Here is a 26,502-nt window from a genome sequence, read left to right as displayed (position 1 = left end):
ACTTGTGGTCTCTGTCTGTCAAATAAATAAATAAAATCTTTTAAAAAAATAAAAATGAAACAATCACTTCATCTAACTGGGTTTCCATCTCCTTTTTTGTAAAAATGAAAATGTAGAATCCATAGAGAGTCTCAAAAAGACTCTGTGCTGACATTTCATAGATATGATGCTTTAAACTATGCCCTTGGAGAAAGGAAGAAGCTGCCTATGATCTCTTCTCTTTTCAGAAGTTAAACCTCATCTAAGTGACACTATGAGTGTCTGGTATGTAAGAGACTGGATAATATGTATTCCTTTGCCTGATTATTGCTCCGCAGAGCCTGAAGGAATCTCTGTGTGATTGTATGGTCTGCCTTTTTTACACTGTACTTACACAGGAATTACAAATAAATGAACAAAAGGGATCTGAGAAGGACAACCCTTCAGTAATTGTTCAGACAGAGACCGCCCAAATAGAAAACACAAGCTATTTCCTCCCTGCCTGACCAACTTGGCCTTCAGAGTGCAATTTCCCAGGAGAGGGGCTGGGCCTGTCCAAGCAGGAACTGGAGTCAGAGGCTTCCCCGGCTACTCGCTGGGAGAGAAGAACATTAGGAATGACTTTGAGCGCCGTAGTTCCTGCACTGTCTCCCAGTAGCTACGCAGCTTCGGGGCAATCAAACTGCAGCTCAGCCTCACCCCTGCAGGAGTCCAGATGCAGGCCAAGTACAGCAGCACGAGGGACATGCTGGACTTTGATAGGGACACCATCATGAGTGTTCCATCTCGAGCCTCCTCTACGACCCAGCGGCCAGAGGCTGGGCACACAGGTACTCGGTCTCCGGCTGTCCAAACTGGTCACTCTTGAGCAGTACGCGAGATGAACTATGTCTCTGAGGAATGTGCAAAGTGAGGGAAAGAGAAAGTGTTTTCGTGACTTACACTTAGGTGTAATAACTGTGGATTTTCCATAACTTGTGTGGATGTATATGAACATCGGAAAAATTAAACTCTAGTAGATGCACAGATGTTTGTTTTTTTAAAATTTTGTTGTTGGCACAGTGGTTTACAGTCAAGGGTGTGTTGTTTTTAACAAGTCGGGATAGTGTACAAAAGTGAGATTGTAAGTAGAATTCAAGCAGCGTTTCTGTCTCTTCCTGGCTTCCTATGAAGGCCAGATCCAATGCCGTTTTGTTTCCAACTGTGATTTGATCTGGAAACTTGGATTTATGAAGGCTATCTTTTTGCTAGTTTTGAGCTCAGGCTTTAGAGGGAGGTTTCCAAGCAGACACATCAACCCTGGTGTTCTGTTGTCATAATTCTGCATCTTGAAGTTGTGAGGGCTTTGGAGAGCCATATTGGGTTACTTAATCATCTGTGAAATGACGGGGGATTAAAGTAAATGTCTTCTAAGTTCCTTTAGCTCTAAAATTCTGTGATTTGCTGATTAAATAGTGGACTCAGATGCAATTATATCCCATCTCATTCCCTTTTATTATTTTTTAGTCCATGGAAGAGAGCATTCCCATACATAGAGAAGGATCTTATTTCCTGGGCAACTCAATATATATATATATATATATATATATATATATATGAAACAGAACTTATTAACCTTATACTCCAACCATCTTATAAGAGAGGTGCTTTATATATACAAGTGCTTAAAATAATTCCAGGCACATAATGCTCACTATATACATGTTTACTGTCAGAAACATTTTATAAATGAAGAAACTGAGAACCCAGAATACTTAAGTAATCTGTCCAATATCACAGTTTTTTTTAAAGATTTTATTTGTTTATTTGTCAGAGAGAGAGAGCACAAATAGGGGGAGCAGTAGGCAGAGGCAGAGGAAGAAGCAGGATACCCACTGAGCAGGCAGACTGATGCGGGTCTTGATCCCAGGACCCTGGGATCACAACCTGTGCTGAAAGCAGATGCCTAACCCACTGAGCCACCCAGGCATCCCCAATATCACAGTTTGTAAGCAGCACACCTGCTATTAAATCCTAGTCCTGTTTGTGTTCTACTGTGAGGTCTTGCCACTAGAACTCAAGTCACATTTCTGCCTTACTTTGGCTGAGTTGCCCAAGGAAAAAGATCCTTCTCCATGTATGTGAATTCTCTCTTGTAGGGACTGAAAAAAAATATTTCTATTACTATGTCAGAAGGTGAATTATTGGAAATGAAAGTTGGAAAGTTGGAAGCTAAATGTAACAAATTAAGTATTTTATAATTCAATTCAAACACTTCTCTTATAAGGTGGTTGGGGTATAAGGTTGATAAGTTATGTAAAGATCTTGGCATATTGCAGACACACCAGAAATGTGCATTTTCTTTCAATATAGAATTCCTTGAGAATTCCCAAGTGTTCTGTTTAACATTTTTGTGTCAGTTGACATCAGAGTGAGTCTCACTCAGTGACTGTATCTTAGTATGTCCTTTCTCTTTTGACAGTCAGGTTTCCTTTACCCCTATAAACCTGGGCACATACATTTTCACTGTTCTCTTCCACTTCTCTTTTATCACATAGCTTTTAGGTCTTCTTCCTTTTCTCCTGTTAAACCTTTCCATTACCTTTCTATTCACTGAGTGATTACCACCTGAGACCCCCTGATGTGACGTTATTTTTTTCTTTTTACTAAACCCTCTACTAAGCTGTAAGAAGATACTGGGGACTTCCAGCCTCCTTGATGAGAAGCAAGTGACAACACTGGGATGTCAGTTTCTGTGGCCACCGGATATGTGTAATAAGATACGTTATATTTTCCTCCAACAAATCCTGTGAAGAATCAGCTCTCAGGGCTGTGGTTTTAAGTGGCTTGTGTATAACTTCATTTTTCACCTTTGACTAGAGCCAGGAACTCTCACAAGGATTGGTGATCAGCATAATCAGGAACAGAGTGTACAGATAAGTTCTACTGAACTCAAGGGTAAGAGGTAGGTGGGGCAGGATGAAACACTTAGCGAAACATCTGGCAATCTTTCCATAGAAGCGGAAACTGAAACAGTAGGAGTAGAGGTTACAAAGTGTCTTGAAGGCAAACTTCTGTAAACAGTTATCTTACCCCACACATATGATACCTTGTTTTCATGTTGTGATAATGCAAATATGTAGAGGAATGTCCCTACAGAAGTTTAGTTATGTCTTAGAAAAATGATTTGATATAATTTTTCTTTTAAAAATAACAGAGCAAAAATTGTTCCAAGAATATTTTGGCAATGCAGAAGATTTAAATCAACATAATATTGTGGCATCATTATGAATGGAAAGTTAATTTTTTTCTTTAGAATTAATAAAGATAAATTATGTATACTCATTCATTTTCTTGATTTTCATTTTTCAATATAAAAGTTAGGTTCATCCTTAAAAATGCTAAACAATTAAGAAGATAAAAAGGAAAAGTGAAAGACAACGTCCTCATACCGTCTTTCCAAAGAAAGTTCACGTTCAGGTCATGCTCAGGTTCATGTTATGCCAGGTGTATTGCAAAGTACTACAGGTATAATGTCAAATATGATATGATCCCTGTTTATAAGGAAACTTCAAAGTCTAATACAACTCTTAGCTATGCAATAAGTATGATAAGGTGCCACGATGGAAGTATATACATGATACAACGAAGAGCCTGGTCACTTCTATCTGGTAGGGGTAGAGGAGATTGGGAAAGGTTTGAAGGAGGAAAGGGCCATGAGTTGAGTTGACTTGAAGAGGTTCCACATTATATGAAAGCAAAAATGGGAGGGTTTAAAGGCCTGGGCTGCTATAGTGAGACAGATACATGAGAGAAAAGCATTGGAGGTCTTAAGTAACTTTGTGTTTTTGGAGAACAATAAGCAATACAAGAAGTATGGAAAGTTATAAAAAGCCTATTATATCATACTCAGGAATTTTGATCCTAAGTCTGTAAAATGAGCTCACGGAAGGATTTAAACAGGGAGTAGCATAATGAGTTTTGTGTTCTTAGAAGACCATCTTGGCTGCAATGAGAAAGATGAATTGAAGGAGTAGGAAACTTGATGAGCTAATAGGTAGGTATTTTGCACTAGTCTAAGCATGAGATTAGAGGAACCTGAATTGAAGCAGCATGAGAATGAGGAGGAGGAATTAGAAGCTGAGGAGGTAGAGTTTAAAGACTTGGTGACTGGTTATGAGTGGGAAATCAAGGAAAGAAAGAGCATAGGTTGACTAGGTCCTGTCGGGTGTTATGTAAATGGTGCTGTTGATAACTAAGATAGAAGCTACAGGAGAAATAGGAATGATGTTGAATCCAATTTGAGTTCGAGATACCTGGGAGAGAAAGAACATGCAGTTGGAGTTGCCCAAAGACCCTTGTATATGCTGCATGGAGGGTGCCAAGTAAGGATTCTGAGCTCCATTTGTATGTGAGAATTGTCAACATTTTGGTAGGAACTAAACTTTCTGAGGATGAGCAATATCACTGAGGATGAGAAAGGAAAATGAAAAGACGAAAAGCCCAGAGGAATAGAGTACCAAGGAGAAAATCTTAGGCAATATACCAAGTGAGGGGAGGGATGACTGAGAGATTTCAATAAAAGTACTAAGAATGAATGATAGACAGCAGTAGAAGTGGACCAGGAGAGCAAGACATTAAGGAAGCCACGAAACAATACCCTCCTGCAAGACAGAAAAGTCAATGGTAATAAATAGTGAATTTAAAAAATAATAAGCAATAAATACTGCAGAAAGTTCAAGTAAATGGAAGGTTAAAAATAATTTGTTGTTTTAGAAGTAAGGAGAAAAATAGATTATTGGTAATTTTTAATAGCAAGGGTTTGAAAGGACCATAGTTAAACAGGAAAATAAATACTTTGTCACTTTCCTTTTTAAAAATTTTCTCTCTTTTCGAGAAGCCAGCTATAAAGAGAAAAGATAAAGTGTGAGATCTGAGGTATTGTGAGTTTGCATGAATACATCTTAAATTTTTTTTTTTTTTAAGATGGGAGATTCTAACTCAATTGTAGCTTGAAAAGAAGTACAGCAAAAGCAAATCACAGTAATAATATACCAGGGAGAGAGAATAAAATCACTGATGGACTAGAATTCTTACCTAACACTAAATATAAACTTATCAAAAGAATATGAAAACTTATTTGGGTTTAAGAAAAAAATAAAAACCCTTTAATGATAAATTCAAGTTCTACTTTCCCCCTACTGATATTAATTACAATATTCTCAAATTTTTCTACCTTTTTAGCTTCATTTCCTCAGCTAAAGCATAAATCTTCATTGAAGTGTCAAAGCATAAATTGATTCACATCACATCTAATTGATTCCACAAATCTTAAGTGCATTCCTACTTAATATCAAGTGGTATGGTAGCCATAGGAGACCCTTTTTTTTTTTTTTTCCTGTTGAAGTATATTTGAGGCAAAATGCACATTAGTTTCAGGTATGCAGTAAAGTGGTTTGACAAGTTCATGCATTACATTTTGCACAAGAGGAGCTACCATCTACCACCATACAGCACTATTACAATACCATCCATTACATTTCTTATGCTGTTCCTTCTTTCCCTTGACTTACTCATTCCGTAGCTGGAAGTCTCTACCTCCCACTCCCCTTCACTTATTTTGTCCATCCTCCCACCTGCCTCCTCACTTGCAACCATCCATTTGTTTTCTGTATTTATGGGGAGATCCTACTTTTAGGTGCTTGAAGAAGTGGAAGGAATAATTTGAATCAATTATAAGGAAACGTTATGTAGTGCTATTGGATATACATAGGAGACCGCAGAAGTCAATAGGGATGAATAAGTTACTGACTGCATTTACTCATGTGGGTATTTTTTTTTTAAAGATTTTATTTATTTATTTGACAGAGTGAGATCACAAGTAGGCAGAGAGGCAGGCAGAGAGAGAGAGAGGAGGAAGCAGGCTCCCTGCCAAGCAGAGAGCCCGATTCGGGACTCAATCCCAGCACCCTGAGATCTTGAACTGAGTCGAAGGCAAAGGCTTTAACCCACTGAGCCACCCAGGCACCCCTCATGTGGGTATTTTTGAATGAGATGACATTTGCTCTTGTCTGTAAGGCAGAGTCCAAGTTTTCCAGATAGAGCAAGATGGAAACTAGTTGTGAGGACTACATGTGCAGAGATTTTGAATTTTTGAATTTTTTGAATTTTGGCTTGGAATTTAGAACAGGATAAGATCATTTGGGAATCATCAGCAGATGAGTCAAACACAGTGGCAAGGTAGATTATTGGGTTGAGGAATGGTCAATCCTCAAAGGGAGGGTATATGAGGGGGCATGTGGGCAGATGAGGCTAAAAAGTAAGACGAGATTCTACTATGCAGGATCTTATATAGCGTGTTAAGAAACTTTTTTTTTTTTCCTTAAGGAAGAGATTAAATTTATACTTGAGAAAGTTCACCTTGGGGGTAGAGTGGAGAATGTATAATTTAAGGTGGCTATTCCTGAGATATTTCATAATAAAGAAGTGAAAAGTAGTAAGCAGTAGAGTCTTTCTACAATTTCATAAGGAACTGCCATATAAGCACAAAGATTAATGTGGGATTTGTTGGGAGAATAAGAAAATGATTTAAAATATTCAAATCTGGAGGGAGAGTATTAGTACTTCTGGCTCCATCACTTACTGGCTGTGCAAACCAAAGCAGATTAGGCAATTGTTAAGTACTAAAAATCCAAACAAGGGTTAAAAATTGTTCCATCTTAAAAAATATTTGGATGAGTCAAATGAAACACTACAGCATACATAATATACTCAGGAGTTGTTCTCAGAAGCTATGTGTCCGTAAGATAACTCACCTCCCTAGAACTCAGTTACCTACCTGTGAAATGGGGACCATAATAGTATCTATTCATAGGCTGTTATATGATATGAAATAATGCATTCAAGACCTTTATCTTAGTAACTCCAGGAGTGTTAGCAATTGTTATTAATAGTGATGCTATTTTTAAATTATATTTCATAAACGAAGCTCCTTAATTGGGATATAAAATTGACTCAGCTAAATTTTAGTATATATAGAAATATCTATCTATCTATATGTGTGTGTATATATATATGTATATATATATATATATTTGACTTTCTAATTGCCGTGAGTTGAAAACTTGATGATAATCTGGAAATAGCTTATACATTTTTGGATGTATATTCCTTTGAAATTATAGGAATACCAACACCCATTTACTTTTAGCAAGAATGAAAATATCGAATATTTGAAATAGACTCATACGATAAAGAAAACATGCACTTTCACAAACACTGAAAAATACTCTTAACTCATGGAACCTTGACCATTCTCTCATGATGAGATCTATTATGTGCTGTATGTGCTTAAGGAAACAAAGAGAAGTTGCTAAAAAGACAACATTTACAATTTTAAAAATATACCCAAAAGTCAGATATCCAATGAGCAATATCTCATGATTAAAATATATTAAAAGTAATTTCTGAAATATTATGCACTTTGTCACCAGTGTATTCCCCATTTGTCTGTGAGTTCTGGTCAAGAGGAAATATATAACATGTGGGGTTAAGCGTGGCAATTTAATCCTGGTTCTGCCCCTGGTTTGCCATGTAGTTTTGCACAAATTATTTAAAGTCTCTTTGTTTTTCCTGGGGCACCTGGATGGCTCAGGTCATGATCCTGGGGTCCTAGTCCTAGGATCGAGTCCCCCAGCAGGCTCTCTGGTCAGCAGGGAGTCTGCATCTCTCTCTCCCTCTGTCCCTTCCCCCTGTTTGTAGGCTCTCTCTCACTCGCTCTCAAATAAATAAATAAAATATTAAAAAAAAATAAAGCCTCTGTGTCTTTCCCAGCTTTTATTATGCTTTCTGTTTCAGAGTCATGTTAATAAATTACATCTGGCAATATATGTTTGATTTCTCCTAAGCTCTGGGAATGGAGGTGTATAAAATGTCCCGTTTCTGATGCCTGTGGAAAAGTAACTGGTCAAGTATGAAAGCTCTTCATCTACCAAAGTTTCTTATACCTACAAAGGAATTTGTGTTCAAAACTTGACCTTGGGGCACCTGAGGCCTTCGGCTCAGGTCATGATCCCAGGGTCCTGGGATCGAGCCCCGCATCGGGCTCTCTGCTTGGCAGGGAGTCTGCTTCCCTTCCTCTCTCCGCCTGCCTCTCTGCCTACTTGTGATCTCTGTCTGTCAAATAAAAAACAAAACAAAACAAAACAAAAAACTTGACCTTAGCACTGTAGCCTTTTATAGTATAGTTATAGTAAAAGGATACAGGAAAGGTTTTTTTTTTTCTATATATATCTTATTATTCCTAAGGATGTTTATATCATTCCTTGCCCTGTCCACACCTTTTTCTGAACATGCCTCAGGAGACAGAATAGGAGTTCTCTTCCAAAAAATAAACCACAATAAAGCCAAGCCAAACTGAAGCACCTCCCAGGCAGCTTATTTTTCTTCTTTTAGGGTGGGTGTGGTCCCTAGAGAGAGACCTCATTCTGATCAAGGCACTTGGGATAAAATTTAGGGATATTAAACCTAAAGTTAGAAAAATAGAGAGAAAAATGGCATAAAAAGTTTCACTTTTTTTTTCTTTTGTTTCGGGTATAGAATTTAGTGACTCATCACTTGCATATACCACCCAGTGCTCATCACAAGAGCCCTCCTTAATCCTCATCACGCACTTAGCCCATCCCTCCACTCTACTCCCCTCCAACAATCCTCAATTTGTTCTTCATAGTTTAAAAAAAAAAAAAATGAAGGGGCATCTGGGTGGCTCAGTTGTTTAGCATCTGCCTTCGGCTCAGGTCATGATCCCAGAGTCCTGGATGGAGCCTGGCATGGGACTCCCTGCTCAGTGGGAAGCCTGCTTCTCCCTCTGCCCTGCCTATGTTCCCTCTCTCTCTGTCAAATAAATAAATAAAATCTTAAAAATAAAAATGAAACTTTCAGCTCCATGGTCTTTCCATCATGGAAGCCAGGTTCCTAGGAAATTGTCATATGTGCTATAGAAACTCCCTGGGGTTGTGTTTTTCTCGGTCCTGAGATAAAACAAAAAGATTGTGAATATTGAGAAAGGGAGGCAAGGAGGGAGAAAAGGAAGGAGGAGGAAGGGAGAGAAAGAAAGAGAGAGATAAGAATCAGGAGTAGAAAAATTTCCAAATGACCAGGGAGAGATGACTCATTGGAAGAGAATTTTTAAAACTTTGTTCCTTAGCAGAAGAGATCGTATACTTTTTTCATCTTCTGTCTTAGAGACAACCTTAGGAAGGACGATCTGTTTACACAGATATAACTATTATTAAATAATATTCTAATTCCTTAAGTCCATGACCTCATTCTACAGTAAGGATTTAAGGTTATTCTTTTTGATCCTTTGGGCAGAAGATCAGCACTTCTGGTGCCTGAGTATTATACAAGGAAAAATAGGTTCTTAAGGGATCATTTGGTTGATTTCCACAGTTGTTCTTTTCCTTTACCCTCTTATTAAATAGTAAGATAATTTTGGCCAGAAAAATATCAACTATAAGAAGGAACAACATTTAAAAAATAGTTTATGCCTGGGGCGCCTGGTTGGCTCAGTTCGTTAAGTGACAGATTCTTGGTGTCAGTTCAGGTCATGCTCTCAGGGTCTTGAGATCGAGCCCCGTGTCTGGCTCTTCTCAGCACAGAGTTTGCTCGAGATTCTCTCTTTCCCTCTCCCTCTGCCCTTCCTGCTCATGGTTGCGCGTGCTCTCTCTCTCTCTCTCAAATAAATAAATCAATAAATAAAATACTTTTAAAAATAGTTTATGCTTTTCAGATGTGTACTAATAGAAATAGGTTTGAGCAGGGATTGACAGGCATATAACAGACATTTATATATAAATGACATACTCATTCATTCAATGTTAATTGAGCTTCTTCTATCTGATGTTTTAGGTGCTAAAATTGATGTTCTTCTAGTGAATAAACAGACTATAATAACCCTCTCCAAGAGGAGCTTACTTTCTACAGCTATAAACCAAAAGGAATGAGTAAGGTATATCATATACTTGATGGTAATAAGATGTATGGAGAAAGATAAAGCCATCACAGTGGTGGGTCCACATATGCACTGGTATTTCTGAAATCTAGAACCATCTACCTGCTTAAGCTTCTTGGGCTACACAGAACTTTCAAGAGACTTAGGGTTTGGAGAGGATGTTTAGCTTAAACTGTATTCTGCCCTCTGATCTTGTTCTTTTATGTTCTGGTGACTTGAGATACTCTTAAGGTCAATGCATTGAGAAGCCAACAATTTCCAGGAAAATTTAGACCAAACTACTTAGGCAAGCTAATTGAAGGAAATAAGAGAGAAAACAAATCTCTCCGATATCTGTTCATGTTTCAGAATCTCACACAAGTCTGAATAGAGACCAATATGGCTAGAAGATAAGTTTAGCTGAGTCCAACTTCTGTTGTCAGAAATACTGCTGAAAAGTCAATAGAGGTTTTTTTTTTTTTTAAAGTCAATAGAGTTTTAAAAAAATCACTGAAGCGTAACTTTAGATAATCCTCTGTGCCTCTATAAAATTACATAGTTAAAGTCATATTAAGTTTTTAGAGTTTCATTCTTTATTCATTTACTCATTCAAATACGTATTCAGCCCTTATATGCCAGGTACTACTTTCAGTACTGGAAATATACTGGTGAACAAGACAGACAAGATTACTGTTTTCATGGGGGCGTCTGGGTGGCTCAGTTGTTAAGTGTCTGCCTTTGGCTCAGGTCATGATCCCAAGGTCCTGGGATCTAGACCCGCATCAAGCTCCCTGCTTCTCCCTCTCCCACTTCCATTGGTTGTGTTCCCTCTCTCACTGTGTCTCTCTCTGTCAAATAAATAAATAAAATCTTTAAAAAAAAAAAAAGATTACTATTTTCATGGAATGTACCTTCCATGAGAGGGAGGATATAGAGGAAAACAAATACATGAAAACCATGAAAATATTAATAATCTAATTTTTAAGAAAGATATGTAATGGGTTATGTATTAGAAATGAACTCATGGAGCTCTTCCAAGGATGCACATTTAAATGGAAAGCTGAGTAGCAGGGGAAAGCCTACCAACAACTTGCTGAAGGTTAATTAACAGGGAGCAGAGGCAGCCCTAACTCCAAAGGTGTAGGAATGGGACAAGCTTGTTTGTTTCAAGGACAGACAGAGGCCATTGTATGTAGAACACTTGAATGAAGGGAGAGTAGTTCAGAAAAGGATGCAAGAAGTAGGTAGGGTCCAGAAGAAAAAGACTCTTGCAGAATTTTAAGTGCAAAAAAGTTATTGGAAGTTTTTAAGTTGGGAACTAACATAATCAAATTTCAATTTTGTTAAAAAGAGAAATCTGAATCTTCACAAGGAGTGATTTGGATTTTATTCTAACTGTAATGCAATCCACTGAAAATTTTTAACAGACATGATTATTAAGGGAAAATAAGATTCACTTTTTAAAATATATCAATCTCGATGTCTGCTCCATGAGTTTTCCTTATTTTCCTTCTAGATTGTAAATTCCAAAGGATAGTAATCACATTTTCTATTTTTAATCTTTCCCACTTATCATTCCCCACTTGGAAATAATGTGTAACACAAATCTCTATATGTAGACTACATTATGTAGAGGGCTTTGCTAAAGAGGAAATGAATTTGTATGTCTTTGATCTTTTAAATTCAAGTCCTAATGAAGTGAGACACAGGTCTTGGAGACTGATGGAAGTTTTATTGAGGTTGTGGCTCTCCCTTTGTTTCATTTTAATCACAATGCTAGATGCTATGTGCACCTAAGAGGTTGGGGAGTGGGAGGGTCTTCCTTGTCTGATATCACAGTTCATTTAGAATGAGGGCTAACTTCTCTAGATGATGGGTTCACTGTTGACTCAGTAGAGCCTCTGTAATTAACACCAGGCAAACTTGTGGGGGCGTAGCATTTATTATTTAACTGTTCAAAATTGAGTTAGCTTAGATCCGCCCTCAATAAACTGATGATCATGTCTCTTTATAATTCATTTTTGCAGAGATAGAAATCCAATGAACTAAAAGAGAGACTTTCAATAAAGAAATCCCAAAAAGGAAAGAGTAAAATGATCATTTCTCATTACTGATACGCAATTTTCTTTTCAGTGGAAGCACATATGGAACTCAGTGGCAAGGTGTTTTGCAAAAGTAACCACAAATTAATTTCATCTCTTCTCTGATGATGTGAAAAATTGTTCCCTGTTCAGGCATTCACATGTCTTCCATAACTCGAGTTTTGACAAAAAGAAGGTTATGCACACAACCTTATAAAGATAAGGGCAATGCATAACCTGTCTCGGTGCTAAGTAGAACTGAGGGTGTCAGGGTTATGGAAATGGGCGGGGCGCATGAGGGAACCCTACTGTGGAAGGGAGGCTTGGCGCTGAGCCTTCTGACAGTGGTTCGGAGGACAGAGGGAGTGTTATCCAGCCTCTGCTTACTGTTGCTCTTCCCCAGAACCAGCTCTTCTGACTTGCTGGTGGAATGGATCCAAGAGAAAGACAAATCGAAATCCTGCCTTTTCCTCTCTGTTCCCTGCAGGGCGCCGGCCTCCCTCTTCAGTTTGGCGTCCAGTGGCCCTGACCCTGCTGACTTTGTGTTTGGTGCTGCTGATTGGCCTGTTAGCCCTGGGCCTTGTGTGTAAGTCTGCGCTCTGACTAGGGGGAGGACCGTGGTTCTAAGGTTTGTCTAGGATGAGAAATACTTGTTATGGATTTTTTTTTTTTTTACTTTAATTCTGGAGCCTGTGGATAATTCAATGCACCTTATTCTATTTTTTTTTTTTTTTGAAGATTTTATTTATTTATTTGACAGAGAGAGAGACACGGAGAGAGGGAACACAAGCAGGGGGAGTGGGAGGGAGAAGCAGGCTCTCCACTGAGCAAGAAGCCTGATGCGGGACTGCATCCCAAGACCCTGGGATCATGACCTGAGCCGAAGGCAGATACTTAATGACTGAGCCACCCAGGCGCCCCTCAATATACCTTATTCTAAAGCACTTATTGAGATGATGAGCAGCGAAACAGCATTAAAATACAGCAATCGCTCAGCAGCTAGACTTTTACATTCTGTTTGAGAAAAGCAGGTTTTATCTGTTTGTCTACATGCCAATATTTAAAATCAGCAATTTTTTTTTTTTTTTTTTTTTTGAGCGGGCCAGGGGAGGTCTCTAGATGGGGAGGAGCATAGGGAGTGGGAGAGAGAAAATCTTAAGCAGGCACCAGGATGAGGGCAGAGCTGCACCAGGGTCTTGATCCTGAGATCATGACCTGAGCCGAGATCAAGAGTCAGATGCTCAACTGACTGAGCCTCTAAAATCAACAACTTTTAATGAATGTATGATTTAGCTCTCTTTCATTCTACTAAACAGTACAGGCTGTGGTGTTTGCTCTTAGTATGCATGGCTCAGCAGCTAATACAGAGAGGAGATTTCATTTATAGCTACTCCCCTCCTCCTATAAGGAGAGCAGAATAGGTCCTTAATTTCTACAGTATTTCTCAAAAAATTCAGGAAATTATAGCATCACTTTGCAAAATCTTGTGAAAACTGAAAAAGGAAAAATGCATATGAAAAAGTCTTTTATTTTCAAACATGGAAGACAAGCTCAAAAAGTAAAAAAAAAAAAAAAAGAAAAGAAAGTGGGTGAATTTGCTTCATGAGATTGAGACCCTACAGTAATGTTTCCTGATCAGTTGAAGAAGGTGGCTTAAGGTAAAAGGTTACAATGAAGAGCAGGTCAAACATTTGGTTTTTCTAAGAAATGTTTGAACTTTCCTTTGTTATCATAGCTTTTTAAAATTTAAAAAAATATATTTCTTAGTGTTTCTTTCATGGCCCCCCAATTATTACTTTATTTTGATACAATTTGTTTCACAACCACCATTCTTTTTAGGGATGTCAAGCAACTTTCATGATTCATGAAGGATTTCTCTACTTAGATTTAGAAATCTGGAGCTTAAACCTAAGTGTTGAAATTTTCTAGCCAAGTGATACTAAGGAAGTTGCTTGTCCTCACCGATCCTCATTGGAAGCTATAAGATAATGGAAATGATACTATGACTATTTTATGAATGAATGAGATAACTATATGTGGTACATTGTCAATACTCAATACTCAATATAATAATCAATAGATAAATGGATTTGTGGTTTTAGGTTGAGCAGTGGTTTAAGAGTATACACAAAATATTTATTGAGCAATAGATATGGTTAAGGAATTGAGTCCTGAAGTTAGAAACTGTTACTATGATTCTACATTTTCAGATAAAAAGATGGATTCAGAGACATTAATTTGCCCGAGACCATGCAGTTTATCATGTGCTACAGCTCAACTTGAACACAGGCAATATGAAATCTCAGAGCATGAGATCTAAACAATACGACATTTTGTCTTCCCCACATGAAAAAGCAGAAATAGAAATGAAAAAGTGGCCTGTCCAGTCTGACTTGGTAACTTGGGTTAGTTTTTCAGTTCTACCAGCTTTCCAATACCCAGCAAGACAGCATTTCTCACAAGGAAGAAAGATTGGGGAATCTCTCCCGACAGCTACAGTCTCTCCAAACCAGGAACAGGAAGCTTGCAGAAATCCTGCAGCGTGTGGCTGAAAAACTGTGTCGTGAGCTCTATAACAAAAGTGGAGGTGAGTAGGGATCGCTAAGTTCCCTCTGCTAGTTGGCTCCCTCAGGCTAGTTGTCATTACACCGCTGACCTTCCTATCCCAGTGCCTGGGAGTCACGTGTCATATAGTTAATTGTCTGGCAAGCTTCATGAAGAATTTGGACACCTGGGTCATCCCCCGTCACTGGGATCATTTAGTTTGGATACATCTGTGTTGTAATACATAAAGGGATTCTTCAAACTCAGACATTTTAAACAATAAAAGCAATTAACATCCAATAACCAAAATAACACTGCAAATATATAACACGGGGTTATTTATCAGTTTACCTCTGCACGTAAAGACCTACCAGTAGTATACATTTCATAATGTGTTTATACATTTTTCTCCTTAAGAATTTAACGAGCTCATAAAATTTCTCACATTTTAAGAATCATATGGGGATCAGTTTAAAAATGTTGAAGGACAGAATCAAATTACAGTTATTTAAATCCACTACGCCTTGTCTGGGTGCCATAAATCGGCATTTCAGTAATAATGACAATGCCAGTGGAGATGAACCATGCTTTGATAATCACATCTGGACAAGACAGGAGGCATCACTTCATTCTTGTGCCTTTCCCTCCCATCTTTTTGGGGGTTTTGTAGTTTCTAACTCTTCAAGTTAGCCTTCCCTTCTGTTCCACTCATCTTGCAAGTATAGGAAGCAACATACATTCTAAGTTACCACTTTTTATTTTTCTTTGGAGGACTTTAAATTAGGATGAAGTCTTCCTCTTCCACTTCCCACACTAACCAGAAGGCCAGATTGCGTGGTTACCCAGTGAAATAACACCCACAAGCACATTACCACTTCTCTAAGTGATTCTTCCCCACATGATTAATGATCTCATCGGTCACAGTTTTCTTTCTTTTCTTTTTCTTTTCTTTTATAACTTTAGTGAGGAATAATGGACACATGGAATTGAATGTATTTAAAACGTACAACGTGATGATTTGACATACATATACATTATACAATGATTATCAAGGTCAAGATAATTAATATATCTACCACTTCACTTAGTTTTGTTTTCTCTTCTTATGTTTCTGACAACCCACTGTGTGTTTGTTGGGGGCCATGTCATCAAAAGATAATCCAAGTTTCCCTGAAACCAGTGGTCTCGAGAATTTACATCTAGCTGCATAAAGACAAAAAGAAAGCTGTGTATACAAATAAACTATATTTTGTTTTAATATAAAATCTATATGCAAGTGTATTCATGATATTCCTGTTCCCATGAAAATGTTCATAAAGCTTTGGTTTGATGTTCGTTCTCAGTGTTATTCTGCTGCTCTCCATTTCTTTCCCATTATCCAACCATCCATCTACTCTGCCACACAAGGTAAGATTTACTGAGCACATACTGTTGCATACGATGCAAAACATACACAGATTTCTGCCCTCATAGACCTCTTATTCTATTACAGTGGTGGTAATAATCAATTTAAAAAGGTAAAATAAGATGATCAACGCGTCCCAGTTTGCTCAAATCTTCTCCAGTTTTAGTATTAAACGTCCTACAATTTGGGAAAGCCTAGGTTTCAGGCACGCAAGAATGGTTGGCCAAACTAAATATAATATATAAGAAGGTAATCAATCCTATGGAAAATGAAGTAGATAAAGTACGAGGCTTCAGGAATTCCGGGATGGTGTGTTGCTAATTTACATAGGGATACCATAAATTCCTAATTAAGATAAGGGTATAGGAGCAAAGATTTGAAGAGTTAGGGGGGTTAGCTATGTAGGCATATGGAGAAAAAATAAGCCAGTAGTGAAACAGAAAGTGCCCTGAAATGTGAATGGAGCTGCATATTCAGGGAACAATATGGAGTCTGTGTGCCTGGAGCAGAGTGAGGGAGGGGAGGACCAATAGGAGAAGTGGTAGTGATTATATATTGCATTAGGTGACGTTACCAGGGATTTGGCTTCTATTTTGAGCAAAATAAGGATTCATTACAGGATCTTGAGCAAAAGAAATATAGATCTGACATGAGCATTTTAAGGCTCAGACTGCAAATGTGTTGAAAATACACTGGAAGGAGGAAAAGTGAAAACAGAGAAATCACCTAAGAGATGGCTTTTGTAAGTAACCCAGGAGAGAGATGATGGTGCCTCAAACTAGGATATTATCAGAGGAGGTGAATGCATGATGGAATAAAAGGGGACATGAGAGAAATAAAGGAGTCAAGGATGATTCCAGAGTTTTGGGGCTAAGCAATTAGGAGAGATGTGATCAAGTGAAATGGGGAAGAATTCTGTGGTTATGAGTGGGGAAGTTTAGGGACCAGGAGTGCTATTTTGGGCATGTTTAAGTAGAGATCTGAATAAGTAGTTTGGTAAAAGGTCTGGGCCAGAAATATGAACTGACGTACAAAGGCATCTCCTCAATTATTTATTTATTTTAAACTGTTTTACCTTAAGGAAGATTTCCAATATACAGAAAAAATGAAAACAATAACATAATATCCAAGTGCATGTTGACCATTCAACTTTTAACATGTAAACATTTTGACACCGGATTGTTCTTAAAATAAAGATGTTTTTATGGAATGATTGAGTTCCCACCCTACCATCAGGGATTTGATTACAAGTGACAACTCTCAAGGGCTCAAGTATCCTCATCAAAGTTAAAACCATGGCTCTCAGGGACTAGTTCTTTTTTTTTTTTTTTTTTAAGATTTTATTTATTTATTTGTCAAAGAGAGAGAGAGAGAGAGAGTGAGCACTGGCAGACAGAGGCAGAGGGAGAAGCAGGCTCCCTGCCGAGCAAGGAGCCCGATGTGGGACTCTATCCCAGAACGTTGGGATTATGACCTAAGCCGAAGGCAGCTGCTTAACCAACTGAGCCACCCAGGCGTCCCGGGACTAGTTCTTATACTTATGACCTCTACCTCGGTAGTCCATCTCACCCTTGACTTCTGCAGTTACTTTGCTGACTTTGGTGTCACCTTAATTTCTGACAATGGAGATTTATCATTCTAAATCATACTTTGCTTAGTATTTATGTCTTTTTCTTCTAAAATTTTATTTACTTGTGTTTAGAATAAGAAAAGGGTTCATATCTTATTGGTATATGTTGAATTACAGAAATTCTTTTATAATTATATAAGAGGATTTTGAAGAAGAAAATTGTGGAAGCTTCAGTTCTTTCTTAAATATAAGCCGTAATGAGTTTTTGAACGTATGAGAAGTTCTTTATGAAACTGAATATCCTCTGTGGGTTGAATTAAATAGGGCAAGAATCAAGGAAGTTCTAATCATTCATTGCTAGATTCCAAACTCCAGGAAAGCAGGTAGTGTCTGTTTTAATTTTTACCATTCATTCAGTATTAATTATAGTTTCCGGCATATGGAGAGTATTTTATAAGCATTTGTCATTACCATTCCTGGGCAATTAAATATCTAAAAGAAAGTATTCTAAATATTAAGATTACTTGAGTCATCAAATACTATATAATTCCAGGACAGGAAAGATGGCAGACCTGGATAGAAAATAGTATTAAAATTGGTTTCTTTCCAAGAGCACAGATGCAGCCCTTGTCCAGAAGAATGGAAGTGGCATGGGGACAAATGCTACCGATTCTATAGAGAGAGCAAGAATTGGCAAGGCTGTGAATATTTCTGCATTGCTGAGAATGCGACCATGCTGAAAATAAACACACAGGAAGTGCTGGTAAGATCCTGGTCAGTGTTTGAATTATTCTCAAAAAGAGATCCTTAAAAGAGCTATACAAGAGTATTAAGGAGTCAGTGTCCCCAGACTTTCACCCTTACTGCAATCTCTTACTCCTATTGTTTTGAGTGATTCCTTGAGTATATAAAAGCTGTTCTGCTCTCCACAAACAAAACAAAACAAAAAACAAAACAAAACAAAACAAAAAACCCGTAAGAGGAAGCTCTTCAAAATCCCCACCAGTCAGGAATCAAATAAAAACTTCCTTAATTTCTTACCTTTTTTGTTTTGGGCAAGAAGGGCACGATATTGAGGCAATGTTAGAAAGATGAAAATAGCATTTCCTGTTCTTCTGTTATAAAAGGACAAAGCTTTTAATTGAAAAACATTTAATTAAGTCATTACTATAACCTGCAGATAAGTATCTTGTCCTCCAGAAATTTATAACCTAAAATAGACTAGTTGAGGCAAATATGAAAGTAAAATTATAAATTGACATATATTAAGTATGTGCAACTAAGACAAACTTTAAAATCATGTAATTTTTCCCACCCTTTTAAAATATATTTATTATTGCCTTTGGATTTAATGCCTTGAGCATTGTGACCACTTTTTATTTATCATTATTTTAGCAGAATCTTGGCACAAAGTAATTTATCAACAAAGGATTATTTAATTGAAATAAATGCTTAGCTCACTATGTAAACTCTTGTCATCCTTCTAGTTACATCTTAATTCCTATCCACTTTTCTGAAATCTGTGGTGAATGTGACTCTGAAAAGTCTCTCATTTACTAAAATAATATTTTTTGTCCTTTCTCAGCAGCTCAATTTAGGCAGAAAAGGAGGTAATTTATTTGACTGAGACAATGTGTCCTAACATAAGCCCACCTAATTTTTCTTATTCTCTTCATTTCCTCCACCTCTAGCACAAACTGAGGACACAGGTTTATTATAATTGAATTGTATTATATATAATGGTAGGAAATATTGTGAAAGCTATATAGTGCTTTTGTCTCATGCACTTCAAAGATTTATATACATTTAAGTCATTTTCATATGACTTATTTTTAGAACTTTTAATTTGAGGTGTCTACCATAAATTGGAAGTATTTTCAACTGCACTTCCTTTGATATGCCTACTAGATGACTATTGCTTAGTGATAGTTTCATATCTATTTCCAATATCTTTTATTGACCCAAACTATGCCATTAATTATCTGAAGGGTTGAGGACATAAAGCAAAGTATGTATCGTTAAAGAACTCATAGTATAGTGAAGAGTCAATTGTGTCTCACTCTTGATTTCAGCTCAGGTCAGATCTCAGGGTCATGAGATCAAGCCCCAAGTTGGGCTTCCTGCTCAACATAGAGTCTGCTTGTCCTTCTTCCCCACCAAAAATAAATAAATAAATAAATAAATAAACTAACAAACAAACAAAATCTTAAAAATTTTTCAAAAAATTTTCAATATAAATATTAGAGAAGGAATTATATATATGTGTGTATATATATACTACACACATATATATGAAAAATTCTTTGTCCCCTTCCTTGTCTGAGACATAAATCATCCCTCCAAATTTCCTCTTACCTCTTTTTGCATTAAAGTATATTCATTGTTTTCTTCTTCCTGGTCAGTCCCTTTGCAGGTATTTATAAAGATTACTTTCCCCATTTTTACATTTTTCTTCCCATATTCTTCCATTTCACAGTCACCTCACATCTCTTTGTAAGTCCGCCCCGCTGTCTTTTTTTATATAAGTCTTAGTGTTTACCCTGTGACTTGAAAATAATGGGTCATTTATAAATCTTCGTTGATGTGATTCTTGGTTTTAGAATATATTCTTTGTATTTATTTAGAATATATTCTTCATTTTAGTATATATTCAAACTTAGTAAGACAAGATAAATTCTTCAACTTGAACAAACTGACTTTAGCATGGACACTTTTTCCCTCAAGTATACTATCACCTTCGTGGGGCAGGACTCATGTCCTGTTTTCCTATTAAATTGCTGGCTGGCCCTACACATCTCTCTAAGTACACAGTATAACATCTCCAAAGCTAAAGATCTTCTTGTGTGCCTTCACAGGAGTTTGCCATGCCTCAGAGCTACTCTGAGTTTTTCTACTCTTATTGGACAGGGCTATCTCGCAACGGCAGTGGCAAAGTCTGGCTGTGGACCGATGGAGCCCTTTACTCCCCTGAACTGTAAGACTTCAGAACATTTTGTGGGAAAAGAATTTAGTAGAGAACTTAGCTTGAGTGACTGAGTTCAGCAACTTGCTTCAATAAGCATTAATCAAACCTCCACTTTATTGGATACTATGTTTGTAAGAGGATGTACATGGATGTATAACAATAAAGCATGGTGCTTGCTTTTGACTGACTTATAAACCAGTAAAGGAGACATACAAAATGTCAGTAAAAGAGTAGGGACAGTTCTCTGTCTGGATGCTTTCAGAGTTTTCATTTCAGCCTCTGATATATCTTGGAGCATTATTAAGTATTTGGGATTCACTGAGTGGGGGAGACAGTGACAGAGACACACAGAGAGAGAGAAAAGAAGGAAGAGGGGATAAGAGGAGGAGGAGGGGAGGAGAGATTTTATGGATGAATAAACTGAAACCCAGGTTGAGATGGTAACTTGGCTAAGACCACACAACTTCACAACTTATAAATACCCAGAGATAATACAAGACCTCAGATTTCTTGGCTTTCTGTGCTGTGTAATAGGGAGCACATCTTTAAAAGTACAGTTTCTGAGGGGCACCTGGGTGGTCCAGTCAGTTAAGCATCTGACTCTTGGTTTTGGCTCAGGTTATGATCTCATGGTCCTGCACTCAGCACGGAGTCTCCTTGTCCCTCTCCCGCCGCTCCTCCCCTCACTTATGCTCTCTCTCTTTCTCTTTAAAATAAATGAATAAATAAAATTTTTAAAAGTACTGTCTCTGAGAATAGATTTACTGAGGTTATGAGGAGCAAAATTATCAAAAATTGGTTTTACTTATGTGAATATTTAGATAAGATTGTGCCTGATATCTTTTGAAATAGGTCAATATAATATCTATTGTAAAATATATTACAATTTGAAGCCATGTTTGGACAGACATCTTTCTTCTCTCTATATATATCATATGGGATTTATTCTCCCAAGAGATAAGACATAGTCAATGTAATCATTCTTATTTTGTAATTAATTAAATGGAGTCACTGAGAAAGTAGCTGATTTTTCAGATGATGGCAAAATATGATAAATTTGGATTATGGAATGTATCTTAGTTTTAGTTACAAACAATTTTTTTGTTTTAGATGAACTGATGCTTCTAGGAACAAGTATGGAAATTGAGGGGCTGAAAAGAAAGAGCTTGGTGACCCCATCTCTCCAGTAAATTCAGTCTGTGTATCTAGTCTATAATTATCACCTTAGGAGTACTCCTTATGTACTTTCGGGGTATTTAACATTTCATTTTAGAAGTAAACTATGATTCAGTGAAACTTTTTTTTCTTTAAGGTTTGAGATTATAATAGATTTTACCAGCCTAAGAAGCAGAGACTGTGTGACCATCCTCAATGGAAAGGCTTTCTCGAAGGACTGCAAAGAGTTGAGGCGGTGTGCATGTGAAAGAAGGGCAGCCACAGTGAAGCCCGAGAGCTTCCATTAGCTTCCCTGAGCCATGGACTCTCCCACCATAATTGCAACGTCAAGGTCCCTTCAAGGAGACTGAAGATCAGAACAGAAGTCAGTCTGTTTATGTGCAGCTCTAAGAGTTTGGTTTCAGTTCCTATTTTCTCCCATGTGGTCCATATTTATATAACAATTCAACAAAAAGTTTGAGTCAAGCAAAGTCAATGCAAAGGATATTTGAGACTTTGGAACATGGAAAAAAAAATAGGAAAGGCAATTTTTCTGACTGGTGCAAGAGGGATTTTCATGATCCCCAGCACTTCTGAGCTTGGGTTCATGCATGTATTTAGTCACAAAGAAATCCCATGTGCCAACAACCAGTCCCAGAATCTCACAAAATTGTAATTCACCTTCTTGACTTAGAGATCACTTTCTAGTGTTCTTCCTTCTCAATATCTAGTATCATCTCCCTGTTTCCATGTCTTCCTTCATATTTGGAGAAGCGAGAAACTTATTGAAGTAGGAGAAATAAATGTGCATAACATTGTTTGCCCCAAAGGTCAAGTAGTCTGTAAGAAATTAACAATAATTTCCTATACCATGCTCCTAAATACATAATTAATTCTTTCTGTTTGCTTCACACCATACTTTTCCCTTCCAGTCTCTCAATAAAGCCTCTATCTGCCATGTCTATGACCTGCTTCCTACTGGGATAATTCTCTTTATTAGAATCTTAACTTCTTCCAAACATACCTCCCCATATCCATTGAAGAATCCAACAGCTGGGGCACCTGGGTGGCTCAGTCAGTTAGGCATTGATTCTTGATTTCAGTTTCAGGTCATGACCTGAGGGTTCTGGAATCAAACCCTGTATCAGGCTCTTTTCTGAGTGGAACTTGCTTAAGATTTTTTTCTCTCCCCCTCCTTCTCTCTCTGCCCCTCCCCACTCATGACCTCTTGTGAAAAAAAAAAAAAAAAAAGTACTCCAACGATTTTGTTCTTTCCCTAGGAAGTTCTTCCAGGAAAGAAATATCCTCAGCTCAGTTCCATATCCAAATTACTGTCCCTGATGTTTCCTTCAGAAAGATTGAAGACAAGAGCAAAAGTTAGTCTCTTTATGTGGGTCTATAATAGTTTGGTTTCAGCTCCTATTTTTTTCCATTTGATCCGTGTTTATGCCTTTCAGGTACTGGATATTTAATAATAATAAATGCAAATAATGTGAAGTGTGTGTGATTGGAGAATAGATTTGTGATTTGGGGACAATTTCAGTGTGGAGATGCTTTTCAAAAATGATAGCAATCTGTGTTTTGGTTGTTTGTGCCTTACAGAGAACTTGTAGGGATTCTACAACAGTACTGATTTTTTTTATTATTTGAGGAAGATAAACCTTTGAGAAAGACTTGCTGTCTTCAGGAAGATGATTTTAACAGTTTCCTGAGATGAAATCCTTTAAGGCTAGTTCGCCATCAACACATAGCTAAAGATGAGTAAATAAAATCTCAATAGGGTGAATTATCCAATAAGGTCATGGGAAGTGGAAGAGAGACTGTGACATCTGCACACATCATTGGTTTCTTGTGTTGTGCCCCCTGTCTCAGGATGCCAATATGCACAATCTTAACAGGGATTACTGCAAATAATACCACTGACTTTGTTGATTTATAGATAAATGAGTTTTAGGGGTTTAATGCTAGTGAGGATGATCTAGTATAAATCTTTATTTTTCAGCAATGAAAACTAGGGTTCTTCAGTTTTATTTTCAGTAAACACCTATCACATGGTGAAGTGACATTAAATTAGCAAACATATGATAAAAAGAACATTTCTGTATTCATTTTCATAAGACTGTGTTACTTAGCAATCACTTCTTGTGCATTTCTTCCTTATGACTTTTCCTTTTGATTTTCTGTTGATTATGAAATTTCTTCAGTGTTGAACAGATTTTGTGTTGATTCATTGTGTCATGCAGAAAGACTGTCTTTGTGGTCATAAAATGAGAGTTTTAAATCTTGTGTTTTGATCTATTATTGGGTGAATCACTTTATTTCACTAAGTTTATTTCATTAAGTATGAAGTGTAAATATTTATAACTTTCTCATGGTGCTGTTGTTAGCTGAAATGAAGTGAATGTGAAATTAGTTTTATAATCCAAATTGCAATATAAAATGTAAAAGATATTAAAAATATGTAAAAAAAGGATTTAGTAATTTTTTTTTAAATAGGGGAACACAAACAAGCAAAAACAACCCTTTTTTGAGAGACCTGTATTTTTTAGTAAATTGTAAAGAGGCACTTACATTGGAAGTCTGTGGATATTACCAAATATGTTCTATGATCAGTACGGATATTTATTTTTTTAATTAATTAATTAATTAATTTGACAGACAGAGATTACCAGTAGGCAGAGAGAGAGGAGGAAGCAGGCTCCCCGCTGAGCAGAGCGCCCGATTCGGGTCTCGATCCCAGGACCCTGGGATCATGACCTGAGCCGAAGGCAGAGGCTTTAACCCACTGAGCCACCCAGGCACCCCCAGTATGGATATTTAATGGATGCAAATTAATATAATAAGGATGTAACAGGAAGTGTGGATGAGGACTTCAGCTAAGAGTTAAATGTAATTTAAGTCTTGTTACAACAGGAAGAAAATGTGGTTAACTGGAGGAAAGTCAAATGACTTTGTGGACTAAGGTGTAAATAGGGACATGACACACATTGTGTTGACGCCTGGCATCCTATATAAGTGCAGTCTAGGGCAGGTTGGATGACAAGGGGAAAAAATAGAATTTGTTTGACGTTTTTGCTATTCTTGACCTTGTTTTTCTCCATCTCTGTCCTCAATCCCATCGTCTGTATAACAGAACTCACAATGCTAATCACAATATGAGCAAATACTCCAAAAACAGAAGACTAGTATGGCACAACATTTTGTGCACAAACTTTTTTAAAATTTAGGAATAGGAAATAATCAGGAGATGATTTGCTGAGAACATTTTTCCATGGAGAATCAGAGCGTAGCGCCCCATGAATTAATTTTTGGCTGGAGAAGAACTTTTCTCTTCCAGGCTCTTGTGTGTTTAGGTAATTCCGAAGAAATTTCAGGAAAAGTCACATGAGGAACATAGCCTTTCCTGGTAGATCCGAGTTCCCTAGGGTACACAATGAGCTATTTCTTTTCCTGAGGATATTGAACTAGCTCTTGAAACTTATCAACAGGAAACAGGTCATGAGTCCTGCAATAGCAGGAAGTGTGAGAAGTGTAAGGGGAGATCTTACTTTGGGGACAGAAGTGATTTTGAAATAAGTGGAAGAGTCTAGTAGATTGCCTCAGTTTTGGCCTTAATATTGGAAAGTCAAATACTTTGTAAAGGGATTCTCTCATTTTTGAAGAATATGGAAAACATCATAATCTGATTTAAGGTGTATGTAACTTTTTTATAAGGTCCATTGGATGTACAGATTTTTAGGATATAATAATATTATTATTCTATCAATATTACTTTTCTAATGGTTTTCTTTTTTACACACTTAGTGCACTTTAACAGTAGCATATAAAAAAAGCTTCTTCACATAGGTAGGACAGAGTTTTCTGTTTCCTTTCCACCCCACTTTTTTTTTTTTTAAGATTTTATTTATTTGACAGAGAGAGAGATCACAGGTAGGCAGAGAGGCAGGCAGAGAGGGATGGAAGCAGGCTCCCCACTGAGCAGAGAGCCCGATGCGGGGCTCGATCCCAGGACCCCGAGACCAGAGACCTTAACCCACTGAGCCATCAAGGCGCCCCCTCCCCCCTATTTAAAGCTAACTTGGATCTCAGTGAAATGGGTCAAAAATTTCCAACTTATTGTTGGTGAGACCAAGAACTAAAACTTGTTATCCCAGTGCTAAGTATCAATGTCTTACCAGTGGCTGGAAAAAGATCTTGATATTTTGGACCAAAAGCAACCTGCAGGAAAAAAAAAAAAATCTCCCACTCATTGCCACAGAGGAGATTTGTAGGAGTTTATGGCAGCTGCACTGTGGATAAGATTCTGACCTGCAGAGACTACGTCACATATTGATGGGATGACATCAGCCAAAGGATGTTTGCCTTTTGCTTCATTGTACTTTTTCTTAAAAGAGTTATTAAATGCTTCCTATCCTTTCTCTAAACATAGTCCCATGACAATACTCTGAAGAATCTTGAAGACAAACAGTCTTTACTACTAAAAATTGTTATTGTTTCTCCTTCATTCCAAGTTATTATATCAGCTGCCAGCTGTCAGCTGTGAAAACCAAACACAGGACTCAACTTATACTGTGTTTTCCATGCTATTTTCTTTCTCTAGGTTCAGCAGAAAATTAGAAAAATCCTTTTTACTGAAAGGCCCACTATTTAAACTCCAGGTCAAGGGTAAATTAAAACAAAAATAAAAACATGAAAACATGCCCTTCCCACCCTTGAAGGACCTAATCCTTCAAAGGTCACCTTTTTAAAATAGACTTCTAGGTTCATTTAAATGATTTCCACTGTCTCCGTGAGTTGGGTTTTATTTTACTTTATTTTAGTGGTGTCCTTTAT

The 26,502-nt window shown here is 37.3% G+C and overlaps 1 protein-coding gene across 2 annotated transcripts; it reads left to right on the top strand.

The window, feature by feature from the left end:
• Positions 1–564: 564 nt before the first annotated feature.
• CLEC1A (C-type lectin domain family 1 member A) lies at positions 565–23,946 on the top strand. 2 transcript variants are annotated; one of them, XM_080811026.1, is made up of 6 exons: positions 565–809; positions 12,518–12,616; positions 14,441–14,617; positions 18,161–18,312; positions 20,405–20,523; positions 21,827–23,946. In XM_080811026.1, the coding sequence occupies exons 1-6, from the start codon at positions 695–697 to the stop codon at positions 21,975–21,977; spliced, it is 813 nt and encodes a 270-aa protein (XP_080667152.1). In that variant the 5' UTR covers positions 565–694; the 3' UTR covers positions 21,978–23,946. The 2 variants fall into 2 exon arrangements, with proteins under 2 accessions (XP_080667152.1, XP_080667153.1); XM_080811027.1 differs by having other exon boundaries at positions 569–809; positions 20,457–20,523.
• The last annotated feature ends 2,556 nt before the right edge of the window (positions 23,947–26,502 follow it).

The sequence above is a fragment of the Martes martes genome, assembly GCF_963455335.1.
Source record: "Martes martes genome assembly, chromosome: 8".
NCBI classification, from domain to species: domain Eukaryota; kingdom Metazoa; phylum Chordata; class Mammalia; order Carnivora; family Mustelidae; genus Martes; species Martes martes.
This window is presented reverse-complemented; position numbering and strand designations above follow the sequence as displayed.